The sequence below is a fragment of the Mesoplodon mirus genome (genome assembly GCF_964341445.2).
Source record: "Mesoplodon mirus genome assembly, chromosome: 11".
Taxonomy (NCBI): Eukaryota; Metazoa; Chordata; class Mammalia; order Artiodactyla; family Ziphiidae; genus Mesoplodon; species Mesoplodon mirus.
In genome coordinates, this window is record NC_138987.1 from 42232714 (window position 1) to 42248119 (window position 15406).

The 15406-nt window shown below is 56.5% G+C and overlaps 2 protein-coding genes across 9 annotated transcripts in view; one reads left to right on the forward strand and one right to left on the reverse strand.

The window, feature by feature from the left end:
- Window positions 1–299: 299 nt before the first annotated feature.
- LOC309812425 (uncharacterized protein) lies at window positions 300–2432 on the reverse strand (the record flags this gene model as incomplete). Its single annotated transcript, XM_082636184.1, has 2 exons — window positions 300–935; window positions 1788–2432. 2 exons carry the CDS (start codon window positions 2430–2432, stop codon window positions 753–755), a joined length of 828 nt encoding a protein of 275 aa, XP_082492310.1. The 3' UTR covers window positions 300–752.
- A 23-nt stretch (window positions 2433–2455) lies between these two features.
- Window positions 2456–15406, forward strand: part of LOC309812422 (uncharacterized protein) — a 35330-nt gene continuing 22379 nt past the window's right edge. For 2 of the 8 annotated variants that reach the window (XM_082636177.1, XM_082636178.1), the window contains exon 1: window positions 10492–10840. The gene's annotated coding sequence lies outside the window, so the exon portion shown is untranslated. Of the gene's footprint in view, window positions 3057–3141; window positions 10841–15406 lie in introns of those variants that run through there. The other 6 variants (XM_082636173.1, XM_082636174.1, XM_082636175.1 and 3 more) reach the window with 6 other exon arrangements.

Below are 15406 nucleotides of genomic sequence, written 5' to 3' on the forward strand. Positions count from 1 at the left end.
GAAAACATTTCTACTCCACTTTCTAAAACTGAATTTTCTCATGGGGGCGGGGGGTGGGGAGCCATCTCTAACAAGAAGAGGCCACAGTAAGATTCTAACACATAGGAAAGTAATTTTGGAAGATTTCTTAATGGATCCTGTTTTTTCCCCCTCCCCAAATCATGTCATACGGTGGTGGCAGTGATGTGTGTGTGTGTCTAGCACAATTCAAGGCCAAGGTCATGGGGGTCTAGGGAGCCTCCAGGGTGGGTCAGTGGGCAACAGAGGCCCTGGCCGAGCTGCTCCAGCTGCCCCAGCCTAGCCTCGCCCCATGGCCAGTGCCCCTGCCTGGGCCATCCAATCCAAGGTGGAATGAAGTTTCCTGGGAAGCAGGGCACACGAGGAACTTTTGAATTTACCAATGGCATAAAAAGTATATATATTTTTATGACAACGGGCAAGTTTCAATTGGTTGACAGAAATGGCGAGATGTGACGTCAAGGGACACTGGTTAGAATGCCAAGGCCGGCTTGGGGGGGGGCGGGGAGACAGGCACAGAGAGACACTGGGATGGGGCCCAGGAGGCCTTCTTTCTCTCGGGCCCCTGTCGCGGGCATCCGGGGACAACCAGGTCCATCTGGCTCCGAGAGAGGGCATGCCCAGGCAGGGGGATGGGGTCCGAGCACAGCGACCCCGTGTCGGCGTCCCCAAGCGCCAGAAACCACTCAGGCGCTCCTGCGGAGCAGGCAGAAAAAGCAGCTGCGGCCTTCTTGTCACTCTAACCAGTGTCCGGACCCTGGAGCCCGGCTGGTCGCGACCGCGGGAGAGGGCGCGGTTAGGAACCGCGCGGCCCGTGGGCAGCAGTGTCGTCGTCCGGCTCCAAGACAGCAAAGCTGCGGCCTAGAACTTCTCCCCGCAGCTCCTGCGCCCTGGGCCGGGGGAGCAGGAAGTTGTTTCTGCGGGGAAGGAAGAGAGCGAGGTTGGAGCCGGGCAGCGGCTCCGGGCATGGTGCCCCCGCCCATCCCATGCCTCCCCGGGCACCGTGAGGGCCCCCCCTCCACCAGGCACCTTGCGACCCCCATCTCTGGGCACAGTGCGCTGCCCCCCTCCACTTCACAGGATCCTCTGAACCCCGCCTCCCACCCCACTGGGCACCGCGGCCCTCCCGCAGCCGGGCGGGCAGTGTTGGGACGAGCCGCCGCGGGGTCCTCCTGGTGCGCGCCCTGCCCCGGGGGAAGCCCGCTGCCACCGTCGATCCCAAGCCCTGCCCCGGAGCCTCGTCTAGAACTCCACGGCGAGCACTAGCCTCGCAGGGATGAGCCTGGAGACCTGGCCGCACTCCGCGGCTCGCACGGGGCTGCGGTCAGGCCAGGGACCGTGGGTTCGCCCCGGGTCCCCAAGCCGGGCCCGAGCGTGCGCGCGCGCGCCCCGCTGCCCGCAATCATGGCAGCCGGCGCCTCGGAGCGCAGTCGCCGAGCGCGCTCCGGCAGCCGCCTCGGTGCCAGGGCGGCGGGGGCGGGCCGCGGCCGGGGCGTGCGGGCCGCCGGGCGCGAAGCAGAAGGCTGATGACTCCCTGCGGCACGGTGCCCCCTACCCCGCGGGGGCAGGCGGCCGGGACCGCGCGGGCAGGGAGCCCCTGGGGCGGCGTGCCCGCGGGGGCGCGCACGCGGGGCTGCGGGCCCAGGCGCGGGGCCCGGGCGGCGAATCCGCTGCTCGCGCCGCCCGCCCCGCCCGCGCGCGCCGGCCCCGGGAGGAGGGTGCGCGGCGGAGGGGGGGGGAGGCGGGGAGGGGCCGCGCCCGGTCCTCACCCTCAGCGGGCACGGCCGGGGGCCCCGGGCGGCCTTGTTGGTATTCCGGGCACAGCCGAATCCCTGACCTCCCCGCGGAACAGGGGCGCCCGGGAGCGCGTCACGGCCGCTGCCCCCGGGCGGTCTCCCCGGGCTGCGGGGCCGTAGGCGCCTTGCTTCCCCCCAACCCGTCCCCTCCTCTCCAGGTCCCCCGTACCCCCTCCCCCGCCCTGATCCGGCGGCGAAGGGGTGGGCAGGGAAACGCGCTCTCTGGGACAGGTGCCAACTCCGAGACAAAAGACATAAAATAGGCGGCAACGGGGGAAGCGCGGCCGGCGCGCTCGGGCGGGGACGGAGGCGCCGCGGGGGCCGCATCCTCGGTGCCGACCCGGGAAAGTTTGGGAAGTCGCCGCGGCGGCTTCGCAGTGGCGGGGGACACACGGGCCGGGCCGCCCTCCGCGCCGCGCTCGCCCTCTCCGCGCCGCTGCTGAATAATTCATGGCGCGGCCGCCGGCCATTAGCATGCACCGGGCGCGCGGCGCGTCTGTGCCCAGCCGCCGCCGCCGCATTCGGCGCCCCGGCCGCACTAGACGAGCGGCCGCGCGGAGGCCGGGCCCGCGTTGTCCCCGCGCTCGCCCGCCGGTCCGCCGCCCCGGCGGCTTTCATTGTGCCCCGGGCCCGCGCCGCCCGGCCGTCCGGTGACCGTCCGCACCCCGCAGCGCGCCCGACGGCCCGGCGCTGGAAGTTCGGGCCCGCGGAGCCCGGCCGCTAGCCCCGGGATGCACGTGAACTTGGAGAAAGTCGCGGGGCGCGCCGGCGCGGACCTCCGCTGCAGGGCGTGGGCGTCCCCGGCCCCGCGCGCTTTCGTTTTCGTCCGGGACAAAGGTCCCTCGCGGCGCAGGTCGCGGACGTGGAGATCGTGTCCTGCGGGCCACTCTGCGGGGAGGTCCGGTCGTTCAACACAGGGAAGCCGGAGCCAGGAGAAGTAGAGCAGCGCGGTCCGAGGCGCGGTGCGGGACCAGGGGAGTGGGGCCTGGCCGTGCGCTTCGCCCGCGCCGTCCCGGAGCTGTCCCACCCTGCCAAGAGTTGTGGGAGATGGCACCGCTTTGCTCTCTGCCCTTTCGCCGCGTGAAGGAGAGAATCACTTGGAACCCACGACTCAGACCGATGGCCGAGGGCCTGTGCAGCCGTGGGCACGGTAGCGCAGCGCCGGCTGCGTCCGGGCGCGTCCCTCCGACAAGGGCAGAGTGCCCCTGTCTCGATTGGGTTCACTCTTGATTCTCGAGGCCGGTAAGTGCATTTCTCACTTTCGCTACTTAGTGAATATTTAAATATTAATGAAGGGATTTCTAAGAAGAGCCCTTCTGTACGGCAGGCCTTCCACAGACCAGGGGACCCGGGAAGGAGGTTGTTCTTGAACCTGAAGCCGCACCAGCTTGCAAGAACTCCATGGCCGTCATTAAAATTCTGGAACTTGGAATTTGTGAAATACAGCTTCCGATCTCAGGTGTGTGCAGGCCATTTGCCGGAGAGAATTTGTTGAACACATAAAATACCGTTAGTAGGCATCTTACATAGAATAGAAGGAGAAGAGAACACATCTGTTTTTAGATTAGATGTGTTCGGAAAGGTTCCTTGGAAGCTACAGTCCAGCAGTGCTTCTTATTTTTTTCTGCTGGTCAGGCATTTATGGAGAGCTGGTTTAGGGCGGCCCTCGGTCAAGCACTGCCGATTGGGCCGGTGGAGTGAAAGCCCTGTGCGTGGAAGCTGCTGTTTATGGTGGCATAAAACGAAAAACAACTCATAACTTTTCATAATAAATCCCCCTTTATAGGTGGGTCACACACGGGCCCAGCCGGCAGCCCTGGGGAATTTGTGGGGAGCAAGAAAGGGGGTGGAGGAATGCACATTGGCCGTAATTACAGGGTTTTAAGGTAACACTGAAATTAATTTCTTCAGAGTTGGGCTTCAGAGGCCAAGGCAGTCTCTGCAGGCCAGCACTATGTTCATTTTATTTTAGTTTGTTGGTTCTAGCTATTTGGGATTTTCAAATGCTTGTTTGTACTTGCGTGTACCTATCCTGTTAAAATGAAACCTGTAACTGGGGGGGATTAACCCGGTTTTTGATACGATCATATCGCAGGTGTGATTTCCCCTTTACTCTCCCCCATCTTATTGATGTGGTTTGGACAACCTTGCTGGGTGCCTTGACCACAAAATAATGGGGAGGGGGGCCTGTTTCCATAACACCCCGGAGTGTGAGCTGGCACTCGGTGGCCGTGTTTCCGGGAACGTGGACAGAGGCCTGAGTAGCCCAGGCCTGCCTCATGCCTCCCTCTCCCCGGGCTGCCTGGTTTCCAGATCCGAGGGGAGAACCCAGAGGGACAAGGAGACCACTTCAATAAGGTCTTGCCCACCTGGCACCGAGGCCGAAAGTTTGCTTCGTACTGTAGAGCTATCCTCGCCATCTTTTTTTGCTAGGCCATCCTCTTCTCCCTCGGTCCCCTGTTTTACATTTGTATTTATGACTTTATCAGAGGCAGTTAGCAGACATGAAACCCGGGGGTGGGACATTGGGGAGTGATCTCAGAAACCGGGGCGCAGCTGCAGAAGGCATGCCAGTTCGGCCGGGAGCTGCTGCTTGCCGTGGCATTGGCGGTGACGGGTTAGTAATTACGGAAAGCCCAGCTTCTGTCGGGGCCTTGCCTGTAAAATGCGGGAGACGTTTTCCCAGGTCCACAGATGACCCGTAATGTAGCACACGATGGGCAGGGATGGTGTGGCGTTCTGCTCAGACTGTTGGGCATCCCCCAGGATTAAAACAGACCCCGAAACAAGGGGTATGGGTTGCTCCCTCTCCACGGGCCTACAGGCCAGACACTGGGAGCACGGCAAGGCCTGAGCATCCGAGGGCCACTCAGTGGGGGGTTGCTGTTCATCACAGCTCCAGAGGCCCATCGCCTGCCCCATGTGTGCCCCGGGCAAAGGGAATGTGATGGGGCTGAGAGTCCACTGCCAACATCGGGGCCTGCCCCGCAGATGGAGGCCCTGCCTCGGCACCAGGCCATCCTGTCCTGCCTTTGTCCTTGTCCTTAGAGCCAGCCCAGTTCCACTGGAGACTCCCAGTAGAGACCCGGGTCCCGCCAGGGGCTTCTTACTATGTTGGGATGTCTCACCCGGATAAAAATGTATTTTTGAGGACGAGGCCACAAGACGAGGTTCGGAAAATGAAACTGGCGCCTGTCTGGTTTTTATCACTCTGGATTTAAGGGAAAGAATGTGCTAAGCAGGGGACAGGGTCTTATGGACCGGGGCGGGCTGGTGGGAGGATGGCCCTAGTGTTCTTGTTTTTGTTTTCAACCAGGGCTGGGCCCGGCGTGGCCCCTGGCCTGCACTGGGGCCTTGCCGTGCCCTGCCTCTGGCCACTTGAGGCCCCCAATTCTGGCCTGGGCGTCTCCAGGGCGTGGGTGAAGCTGGCTGCCCAGGTCTCACACGCCACCTGAACAGGTGCAGACAGCATCTTGCTTGGCTCCGCGGAAACAGCAGGGAGCTTTGCGGCAGGGCTACTTTCGGGTCCCTGTGGTCACCATGGATGACGCCGTGCACGGGGCTCACTTGCTCCCATCCTCACCCTGGCGTGGACAAGACCTGACCGGAAGGCAGAAGGTGGGGCCCAGGGAGGGGCCAGAGGGCTTTTCCCACCCTGACGGTCACCTTGCCTGGGTGGGTGCTCCTTGGTGTCTGGGGAAACCGACATGTGCCCCAAGCGAGGGACGGTGCTCGGGACGGGAAGGAGGCCCCAGAGGCTGGGCAGGAAAACATCTTAAAAGCATCACACCTGGCTGTTGTCGGGCTGGGAGGGTGTATCTGCATGTCTGGGGAGAACAGAGAATGCCCTTGCAGAAATCCCGTGAAACGGGGTGTCCTAGCTCACGTCCAGGCAGCTCCCATCCGGCCCCCACCCCTGGCTCACCATGGGACCCTGGACAAGTGGCATCACCTTCCGGGACTGCACCCCAAGCTCTAGAGCAAGAATAAGAATCCCGACCTAGGAGGGTCATTCGGAAGGTTCAGACAACATTATTTCCACAGACCACGGTTCCTGGCACGTGGCAGGGACGCCGTAAATGGCTGTTGTAATTGTTTTCGTTGTAAATAGTAATCGCCATTTTTATTGCTAGTTATTATTATATTTTTTAGTTTCTAAGAAGCAGGGAACCAAGTTTTGGTTTCATTAGAAAGGACACCTGAGAGTTTACCATCCCCACCCCCCAGGTGGTAGCGAAAGTGAACCTTGATCTTTTCAACGTAGACTGTCAGGAACTTGCAAAGCCAGGACTTCCCTTATCACAGGGACTTGGCTTAGGGACGCGCTTACGGACGAGGTGCCCCTTCCTCGGCACCTAGGAAGTTGAGACCTCCCCAGTGATGGCACCCGAGGAGCCCACCTGGGCGCTGGCCCCAGGGGGCTGACCAGGGAAAGACAGGGCAAGACATCCTGACTCAGGGGTCCAGAGTGGCCCACCCCAGCCGCCAGCCTCCTTGCGGGCAATGCAGGTAGCAGTTGGTTGGGAGGGTTTCACCACTCTGACGAGCTAATTGTTCTTTGGCCCCATACAAGCGAACATTTACCAAAACGCTTGCTTTGGGAGAATTTTCTCTCTTAGCTGACCATCCAGGAAGACCCAGCAAGATTGCCCTTTCTCAAAACATCTTGTTGGAACAAGAAAGAACCCCAGATGGCACCAGCCATGCTTTCTGATGTTATGGAGCCGAGGAGGGAGAAAAAGCAACAATTGTCTCTGGGCAAAGACAATGGACCTTTTATATGAAATATTTATTTTCAGGGCTGACCAGTGTCCCGTTGGCTGGGCCAGTGGAGCACCAGTGTCTGAGCATCACAGGTCCTGAGAACTCAGTCAGGGATGAGATTTATAGAAAAGGAAAAAAAGAAAGTCCCCTGACCTGTGGCTCTTGGGAAATTTCAGTGGGAATGTCTGGCCTTTTTTTTTTTTTTTTTTTTTTTAATCGAGTGGAGTTTAAACTTTCACAAGTTTATTTTTTCTTCCTCTGTGATTTCTTCTGCAAGGCCACGGGGGCATGTTGGCAAGCATTGGAAAGGTAGCCAGGTTTTGGATCGTGGGGTGGATGGAGCCTCCCTCGGGCCAGGCCTGGTCGGCCTTTGTCTGCTGGGAGGTCGCAGAATGGAAGTGAGACGAACTCACTTTGTCTGAGTTTAAGAAGAGGAAGGGTCTGTCCCCAGGGGGTGGGGGGAAAGCCACCAAGAGCAATTTTGGACAATATTTGTGATTCTCTGGTGTCCTTCCCTCCTCCCTTAATCCCGTTCTCCGATGAACTTGGGATCTGGCCTGACTTGGCGAAGCCACACATGGTCTCTCGAACACCCTTCCAGCTGGACAAGCCTGGCAGCCCAGAGTTGAGCCGGATGGACATTCTCTGAAGAAACAGAAGGAACGGGATTTTACTCTGAGGCTCTTAGGAGCCACCTCCATCTTCCCTGCTCAGTGGCTGCCGCTGGTGCTGGAGCTGCCGGCCCTGGCTTCTGCTCAAGGCCCAGCTTCAGTGCAGCCAGGAAGGCGCCCTGGGAAGCAAGGCCTGGATCCCAGGCTCACGTTAGGGACTCCGGGAGGAACTGATCAGGCTGGGGCTCGTGATGGAAACATCGGAGAATCAATCTTCCTGGCTTTGGGAAGGCCGTGGTGGACAATCGGCTGAGACCCCCCCCCACCAGCTTAGGGGGTCCTCAGACTGGTAGGTGGAGGACAGAAGAGGGAGTGGCCCTGATCAGGGTGGACGAAGAGGGGCCCCTCCCTGTCAGGCTTCCCCTTTACCCCAAAGACTTTGTTGGCAAATTATAATATCTGGCTTCAAAAATGAGGTTTTGTTTTTAAAATTGCTGTTGCATCTTTAAAAAAACAAAAATCCTGGAACCTCTTAGCTGTGGTCTGTTTCACCTTCTGCATTAACCCCCCCCCCAAAAAAAATGCTATGAAGAGAGTTCTCTTTGGGGGGTAACCGTAACAGTCTCTGAGGCCACGAGTAGTGTTGGTAAAATTGAAATGGAAAAGACTGAAATCTCCTGACATGAGGCAGAACAACCCTAAAACACAAGCTTTTATTTACTGGGTTTTTTGTTTGTTTGTTTGTTTGTTTTAATGGAGAGGGGTTTGAAAGTAAAATGCTGCAAAGTCTCACTGTGAAATTTTGGACGGGAAACTTGTTTCAGTCCGGATTCAGGAGTCTTGCCTCTAGGGATGGCTCAGAATCCGTGTGGATGGATAAATCGGGCACCTCTGCAAACGGCCGGCCAGGCCCACTGTTGGATCAGTGGCTAAGAGGTTTTCTGAGTAGATATATGACCCCAGAGGTGATGGTTATTATTGCTAAATGAGCCTGGTAGTTGTGGTGAGAAAATGTGTGCATGGGACGTACAAAGTAAAGGCCACATTTTCTTTTTCTGTTTTTGGAGTAATAGAATTTCCCCTTAAGATGAAAAAAAAGAATTTTGTCCCTGTTGCCCCGGTTTCTAAAGGCAGGGCTGGGTTTTTCTGTGAATCGCCCTTCCTTTAATTCTAGGATTTCAGATGGTTACGAAGAGCATTTAGCTGAAATATTTACCTGCTGATTTGGGACTCTTAAATCTAGATTCGTCTTTCGTGTGTTTAAGAGCGATATTTACATTCAAATCAGCCTTTTATAATTACATTTTAAATTATAATGAAATGATGGAGCCGGGGCTTCAGTCTTCCATATGTTTTAACAGTAAGAGACGCTCTGGTGGGTTGCATATCACATCACCAGCTCTGGGCTCCGAGCAGGCGTGAGCAGGCACCAGACTCGCAGGTGCTGGCCTGCAGGGCCACGTGTGTCCTGAGCATGTCAGGGTCCATGCATGTCACCTGCGGAGCCCTCCCCGCCCTGCCAGGAGGAGAAGGGCTTGTGGATGGGGATTCTGGCCCCGGCACTGTGGCGTGGCTGCCAAACCTCACAGCATGCAGTGCATCCGAGAAGGGCCTGGTTTGGGCCTGGCTGCCCCTCCGCCCTAGCTGATGTCTTGTGTCCCGGACCCCACGCTGGCCCGCAGGCCTTGGGGTGGAGGCCTTTATCTCCTGGGCAGCCAGCTGGGCACAGCAGCGGCCACTTCTGCTCGTGGTGATAGTGTGAGTGTGAGTGTGTGTGTGTGTGTGTGTGTGTGTGTGTGTGTCGGGGAGGCCGGTGAGGAAGGGTGCCCACCTCCTCCTTTCAGGGCAGCCCCCAAATGGCCCCGCAGTTTTCAGTGGCCTTCCCCACGGATCATGGGGGACCCTCTCCTCCCGGGGCCAGGCTGTTGGCAGCCGTGCCAAGCAGTTCCTGGAATGGAATTCCCAGCGTTCCTGGTCGGGCGCGTGGCATCGGAATCCTACCTGCTTTGTCTCTGGCATCAGCTGGTGAGCTAGTCACGTGGCCGCGTGCGTGAGACCAGAGCCCGAAGATCAGAGGGCTCCTCCTGGCCTCTTCCTTCTCGCTCCCCCCCACCCCGCCCCGGCCTTGTGCTTTGGGCATGGCTGTCTCTGCACAGGCATAAAGCAGTATTAAAATAAAACGTACTCCCGGCAGCCGGGGCGCAGGGGGAGCTCCCAGCCACAGAAAGGCCCGTAAGCCGGGGAGCAACCCAGGGCCCACAAGCGAACTCCGGCCTCGGTGGCCCAGCCTAGGTCACTCCACGCGGTCCCTTCCACCCCCAGAGCTGGCCCTGCCTGCCCGGGGACCCTGCCCACACTGGCAGCCTTGTGGCTCACCCTGCACAGGGACAGCCTGGCGGTCATCGCCTCAGCTCCTGGCCACAGAAAGGGCCGATGGAGAGACCTGGGCAGGCTGGCCAAGCGGCCACGGCCCGTGCCTGCAGGAGAGGGCCACCAGGTCCGATAAATCTCCAAGTGAGAGTGCCTGTGTTAGAACCTCAAGCCCACTGACCCAGGCCAGGCACGGGTCACCTTTCCTCGCTGTGGTGGAGGATTTGCCTCGGTGAAACTGGTGGATTTGTGACGGTCTGAATGGGGTGTGGTGATGGGCCTGGAGCCCGACCCTGGGCCCCTCACCGCGGCCTGGCTGTGTGCATTTTTCATTGTGTCGTCACAGCAGCCTGGAGTGGCTGGAGCTGAGACCCCTGTCCCGTGTACTGATGGGGAAACTGAGGCCAGGAGAGGTGACGTGGCTTGCCCGGGGTTAGGTGGCCAGTTGGACCCAAGGCTGGGTTCAAGCCAGTGGTCCGGCTCTCAAGCCTGACGGCATAACCTCCCAGGGCATCGGCTAGAGTGGGCTCGCTGCAGGGGATCCCGGGGAGCACGGCCGGGGTGCTGGCTGCCGCCTGCCCCTCGGCCGGGCCCAGCGTGGGAACAATGTGGCCTCTATCCCCGGAGCAGCCCAGCCAGGCAGGCGGCTCGCAACATGGCGCCCAGGGCCGCGCCGCCTGTCCACGGGGAGGGCTGGCGCCCGGGCCCGGCCCGGCTCCCGGCGTCCTCCTCGGGCCGGCCGCTGAGTGGCCAGACGCTCCTGCTGCCCCCTCCCTCTCCCGCTTGGCCAGCCGCCCCCCCCCCGGTGGTGGGTTTGGGGGTCCGGCCCACCCGCCTCTGCCACGTCTGCCATCCTGCCGGCACCCATGAGCATCTTTCAAAAATTCCCGGTGGGCGGGGCTGAGCCGTAGCGGCCGCCTCTGGCCCCCCCTCCCCGGGCAGCCAGTGCCAGATGAGAGCAGGAGACAAAAGTAGCATTTTCCTCGTCCTCCTGGGCTGGCAGCGGGGCCTCCCCAGCACCACTTGGCTCCTGGCAGCCCTGCCTCTGGGTGCCGGGGTGGCCGAGGCCCAGGCCGCGCCGGCCAGGACCGAGGAACCGATGGACGATGGTGGCCAGAGACCAGGCGCCTGAGGGCCTGTTGGACGGGGGCTGGCACCTGGGCACGGCCTGCTGGCCAGCGGCCCCTGCCCTCCTCTGCTTGCCGCGGTGACCAGCCGGCCGGGTGAGGGACACCGTTTTCACTTCCTTGCTTTTGAGAACCTCCTCATCCTGCACCTCGGGTAAGTCTCCTTCTTCCCTTCTCTCGTGCTGGAGATAAGCCGAGGGCTCTGCCATCTTGTGCTCGGTGCCTGTTACGTTTCCTTCCCTCTAATTGGTTATCCGAAATTCAAAATTCTATTTCAGACCGCCCCCAGCCCCCCACATCTTCAGTGAAGTGAGCCCTTCCAAAAACTGCAGGGAAAATGCAGCAGCCAAACCCATTTATTTTTAAGATCCAAAGCTATAGGCTTTAGAAATCACAATAAAAATGAATGTTTGTTATTTCACAGTAGCTGCATGTTCAATTGTAATTTGAACAAATGTTTCAGGAGGCATTAATAGGCACGGCCTACTCTCTCCTGCTCAGTTATGTCGGTTTTTTGGGGGGAGGTCTTATTATTATTATTATCATCATCATTATTATGATTTTAATTTTTGGCGATGCCAGGAGTGGCAGAGGGAAAAACACCAGAAACATCCATGCTCCTCCCAGCAAACTCCTCGGCAGGCAGGGCCAGGCTGGCACACGGGAGGGTGGATTCTGCTTTGAGAAACAGAGGCCCTTTCATTTTGTCCGGCATCTTTAATGCTGCCATGTCCACAGTTGAGCGATCCAGTTTCTTTCTCCCTTTTATTTTATTTTATTTTTTGGGAGGGGGGGAAAACAGGAAGCTCTTTTCGGCTCTCAGCTTAGTGTGGGGAAAATCTTTTAGGTTGTTTTGGGCTTTGTATTTTAAGCACTTATTTAAGCCTGGGAGTTGCAGCTAACATTGCCGTGCCGGTTCCTAACCACCCTGCCCACAGACGGCTTATGGGGCGCATGTGGGCACGTCCACCAGACCAACCCTCGGGGGCCCTGAGTGGTCCCAGGGCCTGCCTGTGCTCTGATCTCATCCTGGTTTCGCATTTGGAGAGCTGTGGCCCAAGACATCCTGACCATCCAGGGCCTGAACCGTGGCCAGCGGGGCAGGGAGTAGATTCCCTTGAAGACCTTCGGGTCCCTGAGCCATGGCACCGCTGCCGTCCGGGAGCTGGGCTCCGTGGCTGCCTGAGTTTCTCTGTTGGTCCCAGAACCTTTGCATTTAAAAGGTGGGCCTTGCAGGGTTCGGCTCCGAGTTCACCTCCACCCTCTGGCAGGCTGACAAAAGCACCGCAGACACGGCCCGGTTTCCCCACGTTTGAGGGTAGCAGCCAGGGTCTTGATTTATGGAAAATGGAAAATCAGGCCCCGAAAGTTCTGAATTGCAACTAAGAGGAAAATTCCCACGTGAATACGTTTTTGTTTTCCTGATTCGGAGGCATTGGGGTCCTGTTTGTGCAGGCCTGAGCAGCTGGCTGGAGCAGACACCACCAAATATTGAAACTGAGCTCAGCGCACACGAGGAGTATCTGCGGCTGCTTTTGTTCTTAGATTCGACAGCAGTCGATCCTGGAGGATTTGGGGCTGCAGATACAGGCGTATAGAGCAGAGATAATTAAAACATTTTCATGATTATGACAGCCACATTCTGCTGCTGCAAGCTGGAAGATCACTCCACCCAAATATTTAGCAAGCACCAAATAAAACACTGATGACAAAATAAAAGTAATAGAAAAAAAAACCAGAGTGTAATAAATTCTAAAGGCAAAAGAGTCAACAGTATAGAGAGGTTGGTGGTGGGGGGGAGAGGGAAGGTTCATCATTTTTAAAGCATTTATACTTTTAATAGCTGCCCACTCCTCATTTAAAAAATTATTAGTATAACAAAATTATAGTTTTATTATAATTAATGTAGGTGAACAGGCCTTTAATCCTAAATCCTGAAATGATAGGCAGATTTCCTGAGCAATTAACTCATCTTATTTTTGGACAAGGTAGGGGCAAGCAGCATAAAATCAATTAATTTCCATAAATGAGCATTTTCATTCTAAATTAGTATTTTCCACCGAGATTATGTTCATCTAATGGTTTTAGTATATATGGATAACACATTTTTCAGCATACACCTTATAAAGTTGAGATACTTATACGTGATCAATTATCGTTTAGTTTTTTTAACTCTGGTAATAATACTTTACCTCCCCCAAATCAGTAAAATTCCACAGAATCTTTTTTTTTTTTTTAATCAGGCAAAAATATCAGCATTCTCCATGGCACCCAGTACTTCTCAGCAGTATTTTTTTTTTTAAGAAAGTGCCACACATAGCAGTTTTCACATCATCGCTTCTATATAAATTCCACTATAGACTGAAATTATACATTCTCACAGCACAGATGGGCTGGTCTGTCATTATGACTGCCGGGTCCTTGTTGGAACACACAGCATATTTCAATTGTGGAGTCGACAATTTCGAAGAACTGAGGTCAAAATAAACAAGTTGCATTTGTGTTTAAAAGCAGTCTTATTAAATGATCTTCTGATCCTCTGAAAAATTTAGTAGCAGAAAAACCATCACCTTTAGTAAAGTTTAATTTAAAATTTGGTCTTCATCTGCATCTTTTTAAGACTCCAAATGCCCTATGGCAAAGGACCTTAAATGTTCTAATTAATTACCAATTTTTATCTTTTTTGCATCATGAACGGCCTAACACTAGATTTATATTAAAAATTATGGGGTTTGGGACTTCTGATTTTAATATCCTCATCATCTCTGTAGGAAAGACATTAAACCTTTTGTTGTTCTATGTACTTTCATGAAATTATTTTGAGAAGCTTCTGAAAAATCAGATGATAAATATCTTGCATGGTCTCAAGGTACATTTAAGTCCAAACTAAAAAAAAAAAAAATTCAACAGGTAAACTACAAACACTAGCGATAAACTTAAAAAAAATTATCTCGCAAGATAACAGAATGCAGAATTTATTGGTCCGTATCAACATACGTGAGGGCAGAGCAGTTTTACAGCCACAATAATTTGCAAATGATAATAACTGTTTATTTTGTGAATTTGCTCACGTTGTGAGGTAATCGGTTCTGAGGGTTCTTTTTCCGCCCCCTCCCTGTCTTGAAACGGTCACTTCTGCGTGTCTAAATTCTGGATTCAGGCTCTGCAGCTCTCAGCCTCCGAGGCCCTTCCTGGCCAGGAGCAGCTCGCCCAAGCGTCTGCGGTGCTGAATGAGAGAAGGGTGCTTCCCTCTGCTGTGTCCTGAATGCGCCCGACACCCTTCCAATTGTGGAACTTCCAGAGTAGAAGTGCTTTGTTGCGGCTTGTTTATTTTAAGGAATGTACCTGTTGGCGGAGGTGTTGGGAAGTAATAGGAAGAGTGAAATGTTGATGAAATTTGCCAGAGCCGTTTGGGAGCTGCGCTCTGTAGTGGCTGCGCTCTCGGCTTTTTTAACCACTTCATCCTTTCTGATGTTGGTCTTTGACTCTTGTCTCTGCATCAGAAGTGTGTTTATTATCAGCCCCGTGAATGTGGCACTGGTCTGGGGCTCTCAAAGATGAGGCACAGTGAAGCATCCCAGCCTTACCGGGTCAGAGCCTCAGAGCGATGGCGTCATAGTAACGGCAGTGGTGGTGGCAGTGGTAGTCATGACAATACTCCACTGTGTGCTTCCCACCATGCCAGGCTTCTCCGTGTTTGGAAAAGAAGGGTGGGTGGAGGAGAGCATGAGCTCCAGAACTCATGGCTGGGGTTCAGGCTGAGTCATTTTTAGTTGCTGGCTTTGCTGATCAAGGGTGAGCCATTTCACCCCTCTGTGCCTCAGTTTCCTCATCTGTAAAACGGGGACAGCAAGCGCCCCCACCTCACAGTAACACACATAAAGCGCTTGACACGACACTTAGTTCATAGACAGCACCCCATAAATCCTGTTCATCCTCGATTTATTTCTGAGTTTCAGAAGTGCCCGCAAGGTTGGGGGTCATCACCGCCATTCCTCCAGGGGAGGCCCTGAGCCTTAGAGGGTCAACCAGCTGATGATGGTTGGGATGGATTCGAGCCCAGGCCTGCCGCCCTCCAAAGCCTGTGTGCCTGGTGCGTTAAGTGATAGTGTGGACACGCCTGTCTACGCAGCAGCCCGATGTGGATGGCGTGCCTTTGCCAGTGTGTGTGCACCTCGACGGTACTGTAACACGTGTGCATACGCACGGGTGTCCTGTGCTCCCTGGTCCCTGGGCCACCCCGAAGATGCCTGGCCGGGCGCTCCACTGCCCGCTGGATGGGCCGATCTCCCAGTCCTGGGTGGACAGGCACCCAGGTATGTGAAGCTGGGCCGGCTGCGCTCTGGGCCTCGGCCAGGCACCCTCGTTCTCCTTGGAGAGGCAGGCCATTCCGGACGCCGGCCATTTGCAGACCCGGAGGACTGGCATCGGGCCTCCAGCCCAGGAGAGGAAATGGCGGCGGGGCAGGCCCAGGACGGGATCGGGGAAGGCGGCCGAGGGCGGGAGCGGCCGGAAGGCCTGGGGTGGGCGCGTCATCGTGCCGGCACCCTCCTCTGGTGGCAGAGCCAGCCTTCCGTGCAGGTCTGCATGTGTGTGCACATGTGTGTGCCTGTGTGTGCGTGCGCCTGCCTGCCAGGCTCGGGCCCCTGAGCCGCACACCCCGGAGCCTGAGCAGGCCGTTTCCCCCACCCCAGGAACACGGCGGGGACTGGGAGGGGGG